The 7,478-nt window shown below is 48.9% G+C and overlaps 2 protein-coding genes across 2 annotated transcripts; both read right to left on the reverse strand.

The window, feature by feature from the left end:
- Nucleotides 1-862: 862 nt before the first annotated feature.
- EI90DRAFT_3016497 (uncharacterized protein) lies at nt 863-4,315 on the reverse strand (the record flags this gene model as incomplete). The annotated part of the gene is made up of 1 exon (XM_039056996.1): nt 863-4,315. The coding sequence occupies one exon, from the start codon at nt 4,313-4,315 to the stop codon at nt 863-865; it is 3,453 nt and encodes a 1,150-aa protein (XP_038915864.1).
- A 1,828-nt stretch (nt 4,316-6,143) lies between these two features.
- EI90DRAFT_3123742 (uncharacterized protein) lies at nt 6,144-7,199 on the reverse strand (the record flags this gene model as incomplete). The annotated part of the gene is made up of 2 exons (XM_039063642.1): nt 6,144-6,661; nt 6,722-7,199. The coding sequence occupies 2 exons, from the start codon at nt 7,197-7,199 to the stop codon at nt 6,144-6,146; spliced, it is 996 nt and encodes a 331-aa protein (XP_038915865.1).
- Nucleotides 7,200-7,478: the final 279 nt, after the last annotated feature.

The raw sequence follows: 7,478 nt of genomic DNA on the forward strand, positions 1-7,478 counted from the left end.
CGGAAGCAAACTGAATTCCCCTATCAAGGAATTGTATTGGGGATGTTTTCTCCCCTATTGTTATCCCTCGGATGTTTATCCGAGTTTTTCCCCGCCATTAATGAGTGGGGTTAAACCTGAGACCATGCAGTTGCCCTTTCGATTCGACACCATGTTGAATGTCAGGTGACTTAAGCTGAGTTGCTCGGTTTTACCCGAAGTTACTCGGTTGGGAGCATGTAACAAGGCATGACAGGAATTTCTGTCACGCACTGTGACACATCTAACTGTCACGCTCTGCGACGCAATTCAATGTCACACACTTGCGACATGAAGGAGATGGAATAGAGGACCAAAGTCAGAGAAACCAATGCTGTAGGGGCATTAGGACTTTGGGAATTAGTACAAAGGTTGTATTGCTCGAAACAGAGCAAATTTGTAATTAAAATGGATTTAAAATGGGTATCGCATAGGTTGGGCCGAGTTATTCAGCTTTATCCCTGTTTGCGAGTTCAAGGAGTTTGGTTCCTCGAGCAATTGCTTTCCAGATGGTATTTATCTGGGAGTTCCAGTTCCTCTGAGCTAGGACTGGGTTGTTTCTTTCTTTGGTGTTTCTGCCAAAGCATCGGTGACTTTTTCATTCACCGTGTTTATGGCCTTCCCAACGAAAGAGCCAGAGAAGAAAGGAAAAAAAAATGAGGGCCTGGAGCGCTTCCAGACACGTGGAGTCTCCTCAGTCTGAGGAGTTAAAACTATAGCATGTTACTATAGGTCGATGGTTGGGTAGACCTTCGAAAACCTCTCGGTATGAGAGGAAGGCTGCCAATAGTTGGCATCAAGATTGCGTGGACTGGGTTGTCTGCACAAGTGGGAGTTAGGATCTCTACTTGATCTTATCTGCCAATTCTTGGTCCTCCTTCAAGTATGAGGAGGGCTGATTGGCCTTGTCGGCCAATCGTGCGTGATGCAGCCCAGTATTTCTACTGGGGAGAGGGCGGATTGTGGCTGCTAGCCAGCCGAGTATAAACTCCACCCAGAGCTCGTCTTCTTCTGGAGACTCCGGGGTGGTTTCTTCCGAAGGGTCCTCCTTCAGTGGGTCTCCCTCCGAGGTTTTTTTCTCGGGGGTGTTGTCTTCTGAGTGACTTTCCTCAGGGGAATCCCTCTTTGGTGTCGTCACCAAAGAGTTGGTAGTTCTTTTTTTGGTCTGGCTTATCGCCAGTTTTAGTGTATTTTTTCCGTCATTGTTTTCAATGACGTCGGATCTTGGGGCCATTATTATGGTCCCAACACTGATGTCCTCGCCCTTTCTTCTGGGTGAGTAGTGAGGTCCCTTGTTTGGGTCCTCTGGTTCGAAGTCATTGGAGGTGTCCTCCACTTTGAAATCATCAGAGATATTCTCCGGTTCTTCTTCGTCGGAGTTGTCTCCAACTTCACCTTCTGTTTTGTAGTCGACTTCCCTGGCGATCCTGTGCCTTGGGTTTCTGTCTCCTACTAACTGGTGCTCAGGGCGGCTCTTTGCCCGCTCTGGTATTCTGCAATTATTGCATACTTGTACCGGCCTTTGGTCGGTGTTCCCTAACTGCTTCAGGGAGGATTCGCCTTTCCATTTGGGTTTAGGATCTTGCACATTGGCTCTTGCCTCTGCGTGTTTCTCCTTTCCCACCTGGTTGGGCTTTTCGCGATTTGTGGTCGCGGTGGTTTCAGGTCTGGCATAGCATTCTGGCCTGTAGGCTGGAGCTATCCTCAGCCTGTTTTTCATCTCGTCCATGCGAGATGTTGTTCTGAACATCTCCTCGAAAGAGGAGAATCCCATTCTGATTATTTCCTCCTTGCATTCAGGGAGGATGTTTTCCAGAAACCTAGCATTAAGTGATGGTTCTGGGTAGGACTGTCTGGGTCCTTTTCCTGCATTGTACTTTACATTGCAGTATTTTTCCGTCACCTTCAATGTGGCGGGCTCCTTGATATATGTCCTCATTAGAGTATCGAGAACTTCAAGAAATTTCCCCCCTTTATCTCTAAGGAGGGCTTCTTCACGGAGTTTTAGTCCGTGTGAGAGTGCAGGCTCTGCCAATCCACCGATGAGACAATTCAGATGGATTTCATCATAGTGTGCGCCTCTATATCCTCGTGATGTGAGGAATCCTAGCAGTGTGGTGTACCACTGCCAGAAAATTTCTGTATCGTTTTCGCCTGACCACTTCGTGTCAGGGAGTCGAGTAGGACCGTTATTTAACCAGTCCCACTTCACCCTGTCTATGTGCGGGGTGAAAGTTAGAAGTTCGGCCATCCGTGTGGCCTTGTGGTACCATCTTTCGAGGTGCCCGTTATCCTCCAGCAATGTTTTGCTGGAAGTTTTCCTTGTGAAGTTTTCACAAGGGTTTGTTTGGTTCTCTCCAGCATTACTGGAGGGGTTTTTCGGAAGGTTACTTCCACTTATCCTTTGCCTGGGTGAAGTGACCGAGGAGGGCCATTTATTGCCTAGGATGGGGCCTGGTGTTGATGGTTGCCCGCTCATTTGTGGGTTCTCCTTACTAGGCTCCTTCTTCTGCATTGCACTCCTACAGACTTCGGTGACCTCATCCAAAGTTGGTGACTTCGCTTTTTTTGGCAAAAGTTTCGGGTTCGGCCTTGGCAGTAGTGGCTTCCCCTGAGCCTCTGTGCTCTCTGAGCATCTGCCCTTGACCTTTTCTCCTATTATTTCTCGGGCCTTTAGCCTGAGAAGGAGTTCTTCATCACTTCCTGTCCTCCATTCAGATGGGACCTGGAAGAAGTCCAGAAGTTTCTCGGACAATCGACTTTGGGGAGCTTCCCCATCCTCCTGCACCTGGTCCCTTTGCTGTGTCCACGCTGGGTCCGAGGCCATCTGAGGGCAGTCTGGAAGCGAGCTCAACCTGTGAGTCTGTGTCGATCTGGATGACATGGCCTTTATATCCATGTTGGAGTGTGTACACTCGTTCTCAGACAGAGCGCTGAGTGTCTCACAGTGGTTGTGAGATGGTGTCCGTGGTGTGGAAGTTTTTTCCACATTTCCTCCACTCAGGACTGGCTCCCTGCACAAGTGGGGGTCGTCCCATGAGGGTTTTTGATGATTCCCAGTCTTATAGACTGGGGTTTGAACCGGCTCATGCCTAGGCGGCGAGCTGGATGTCTCACTATAGTTGCAAGACGGTAACGACGATGTGGAGGTTTTTTCCACATTTTTTGCAATCAAAGATGGCTCCCTGTGCAAGCAGGAGTTGTTGTTCGATTGTTTTGCACGATTCCCAGTCATATAGGCTGGGGAGTGAACCAGCATGCTGCGATTTTGCGGGCTGGACGTCTCACAGTTAATGTGAGACGATGTAGACAATGTGGAAGTTTTTTCCACATTTTTTGCGATCACAAATGGCTCCCTGTGCTGGCAGGAGTTGTCGTTTGATCGATTTGCACAACTACCCGTCGCATAGACTGGGGAGTGAACCGGCTTGCTGCTATATCGCAAGCTGGACGTCTCGTGGCTGACGCGAGACGATTCCGTAGATGTGGACGATTTTTCCACATTTTTTGGAACTCCAAACGGCTCCCTGCACCAGCAGGAATGGTCATTTGGTTGTTTCTGACAACTTCCAGTCGCATCGACTGGGGAGTGAACCAGATTGCTGCTATATTGCAATCTGGACATCTCGCGTTTAATGCGAGACGATGCTGGACATGTGAAAGATTTTTCCACATTTTTTGGGATCAAAAATGGCTCCCTGTGCCAGTGGGAGTGATCGTTTGATGGTTTTGTGTAACTCCCAGTCAAATAGACTTGGGAGTAAACCGGCTTGCTGCAATCTTGCAAGCTGGATGTCATGCGGGTGACTTGAGACGATGTGGATAGTTTTTCCACATTGCTTGGGGCCACAAACGGCCCCCTGCACCAGCAGGAGTTACTGCTGTTTTTGTCAGTGTCTTGCACCAAGTGAGAGGTTCCCTGAGGATAGTGGGGCTCAGGGACTTCTTTTGGCGTGTCTGACCCAGCCCTTAAGGCTGTTAGTGTGGCAGCCGCGCGCTTACGTGTGCGCATGTTTGCCTCCTCACCCAGTGGTGAGAACTCTCTCTTTCTAGGAGAGATCATGTTAGCACATGGGGTTCTAAGGGTGTTGTTCCCCGCATTTACTCCATGTAAGTTTTTGGGATCCTCAGGGTTTGTCCCTGAGGTCCTACCAATATGTGGCAGGTCTTCGTCATCATCCGATGATGCAGTGTTTAGGTTATCTCCCAAATTGGGAGATTGCGGCTTTTTAACAAAGCCACCCTTTGTTCTCGCTGCAGATGCGAGCTTCCCCGTTAGGGGGTATGACGGTGCCATGTCAGGTGCCGTCCCCAGGACAGATGTAAAAATAGATGTGTAGATTAGTTTTAATCACACCTCATGCACTTAAAAAAGTGTGAGGTCTGTGGGGCTCGCTCAGGTCACCAGGCCGTAAGTGTCACAAAGGTGTGGGTATTACGGGGTGATAAGCGATAGGTCTCCACCCGTCGCCTGTCACGTGACACTAATCTACAATGGGACTACATGTAATGGGGGCCCAGGGCTTGTGCCCTGACAACCACCTCCAGTCCTCCAGTCCTTCCTCCCTGGTCCCAACCCCTACCTTGACACTCCCCACTGTGGTGCAATACCCCATTCCATCTCCATATCTTGACCTTGGAAACCCCATTCATACGTCTGCCTCCAAGATTCCCACCTTAGCTGGCCATACCCCACTCCCATCCTCCTTCCTGCCCCTCTGGGCCTTTTCCCTCCTTACCTCCTTCTGGACAATACCATTGAGGACCCTTGGTGTTGTTCCCTCTTCCAGCTCCCTTTGTTTCCATTTCGCTCCCTTTGTCTCTGTTCAGTTCCCGTTCCTTTGTCTCTCTGTGACTCTGACCTCCCTCATATACAATGTAACTAATTACTTGTAACCTCAGTCAGAAATCAACCTAGATGAATCCCCCTCCCCTTGAGACACTTTGAGCCAGTCCTAAAATTAAGGATCCCCCCATTGACAACAAGTAGTGGCACAGCACTCCACCTGAGTTGCTGAGGCCAAGATCCTTCCATTTCTATAGGATTTGGGTGCAGGAGGGGGCCATGACATTGAGATGGTGTTAGAGTAGTGTGGCAGATGTTGTCACAGTTGGGGTTTACAGAGACATTGACATTGGGTGTTTTTGGTGTTGATAGTTGGTTGAATGTTAATATTTACATGTCACATGATATGTGTAATAATGGTACACAGGGCCCATAAGAGGCTAAAAATGGGAAATTCCCATTTCTATAACAGCCCTGACACCTGCACATCTTTGGCCAAGCCCAGACTTGTCCATTCAGGTATTCTTCTGTCTCCCCACTCCACAATCTTTGCATGTGATTCAGGCCTTTTGCTAATCTATATTTGTCCTGTGGAGTCTTTGTTATTTACTTGTTCTTCCCCTTGGTAATGCTTGTTTACCTTCAGACCCCTGTAAAGCTCGCAGTAAACAGTTCCCTGAGTTATAATATCTCATTCCCAACCCAGCTCCCATCCCAGTCTTCTCAAGCTTGCCTTAAAAAGCCCTGTCTTCTGAGTTGTCACCTGTTAGAACTAGGAAAGGGTGGACAATTCTGGAGGGGAACCAGAGACTTAGCAAGGAGGGACCTTGGCCTCAGTGACTCAAGGGGAGTGCTGTGCCATTGCTGTTTTTCCATTTTTCAGAAGCAGTGAGCAGGAAGTCTCTAGGGGGCATTTCTAGTCGATTTTAGACTGAGGGTCCAAAATGAGTATGTACAAGTGCCTGTATATAGTGGAGAGACAAAAGCACAAGGAAATCAAAGGGTGTCTGAATTGGAACAAAGGTGTCCAAACAGAGACAAGGGGATGATGGAAGTGGAGTGGTACTGAAGGTCATGGGTTAGACTCTGCAGTAAATCCAAAAGGAGGTAGGGAGGGCAAAGCCCAGAGGGGCAGGAGGATGAGGTGAAGTGAGGTTGATGACTAACTGGCTAAAATGGAAGGAAGCAGTAGTCCAAAAAGGATGAGGGGAAAGTGCAAAAGATACATTACAAGCAGCAAAAGTACTGAGTATGCTTGGAGGTTGTGGAGACAGAGTCAGAAGTCCAAGGAATATTGGCAATGGTGTTTACATAGAATGAGGTCACCAATGCAATGGACTTAAGCTGAGGTGGAGTCAAAGTCCGAGGTTGGAACCATGACAGGATCTTGGAGTGAAGGTACGAGCAGTGTCTGAGTATGGGGTATGGGACTGTGGTGGAAGGTTGTAACTGGCGGAGGTTGGCAGAAGAGGGGAGGAGGGAGGAGAGTGATTAGAGGAGTGGGTAGAGGAGGTGATGAGAGGAGTGGGGTCACATCTGAAGGTAGGTATTGCAGTGGATGGAGGTAAGGCAGGAGAGGGACGGAAGGTGAGGGTGGTAGGAGGAGTGAGAGGACAATTGGGAATGGAACAGCAGTGGAAGGGGAATGGGGAGTATTGAAAGTGGAAACAGAAGGTCGATGCTGTTCAGATTGGTGCTTCTTCTGGCCTTGGCGATGACAATGGCTTTTTGGACTCTCCAGAGTCAGTGTTGGAGTTGGCAGAATTGGTTCAGCAGGCATGGGTGAAGGCTGAGCCACAGCTGGCAATGCATTGGCATCAGAGCTTGCAGCAATGGGATTCAGCTGGGGCTTAGAGGCTGCACAATCAACTGAAGGTTGATGTGCAGAGGACATCTCTGATTTGGCATGTCATGGACCAGGTATTGATGTGACAGCAGGTGTGGGTTTAGTGAACCCAAGTGGGAGAGGGGAAAGAGGCTGTTGGGGAGTGAGGAGTGCTGGTGGATCAAGGGATTCTGTGGGGAGTGACTTCAAATAACGTTCACAGGCCAGTGCATACAAGCACTGCATTGGAATTGAAATCCATCGGTGATGCACTGAATCCAGCCACTCAAACACATCATAACATGTGTTAAATCCTATGCCCTCATCCCAATGGTTCCACAAAGCTTCTTGATGTGCAAACCAGATGACAGTATCAACATATTCACTTGCAAAGATCAACCATTGCTGGTAATCATCTGCAATGACAGCAGATTTCAGACCACTGGAAATCACATCTATTGCCTTAATAGTATCCTCCTCTATTCCCTCACATTCAGGGCTAATCTCATAATCGCCAAAAACTGTCTGGGTGTCAGGGAACAACCTGGGGTTGAGAGTGCCCAGGTACATCACCCAGTGCTGAGGGCCGGCATCCCTGGCCACTTAGGCTGAAGTGGGAAGTGTGAATTGTTATTAGTAGAAAGGGAGATAAGCTACTTGCCTGAAGTGGGAAGCATGAGAAGAAGGCTACTTCTCAGTTCCCATTTAGGTTATGTTTATATACATGCGGTTGAGGCCACATGGGGAATGCCATGTCACCTACAGACACAGCCACACCCATCCGGGTATCTCCGCAAGAGATCCTAGGAGCATCCGGTGCACAGGAAGTCACCTGGTGCACCCGGGTCC

The sequence above is a fragment of the Cantharellus anzutake genome (assembly GCF_015039405.1).
Source record: "Cantharellus anzutake strain C23 chromosome Unknown EI90scaffold_24, whole genome shotgun sequence".
NCBI classification, from domain to species: Eukaryota; Fungi; Basidiomycota; class Agaricomycetes; order Cantharellales; family Hydnaceae; genus Cantharellus; species Cantharellus anzutake.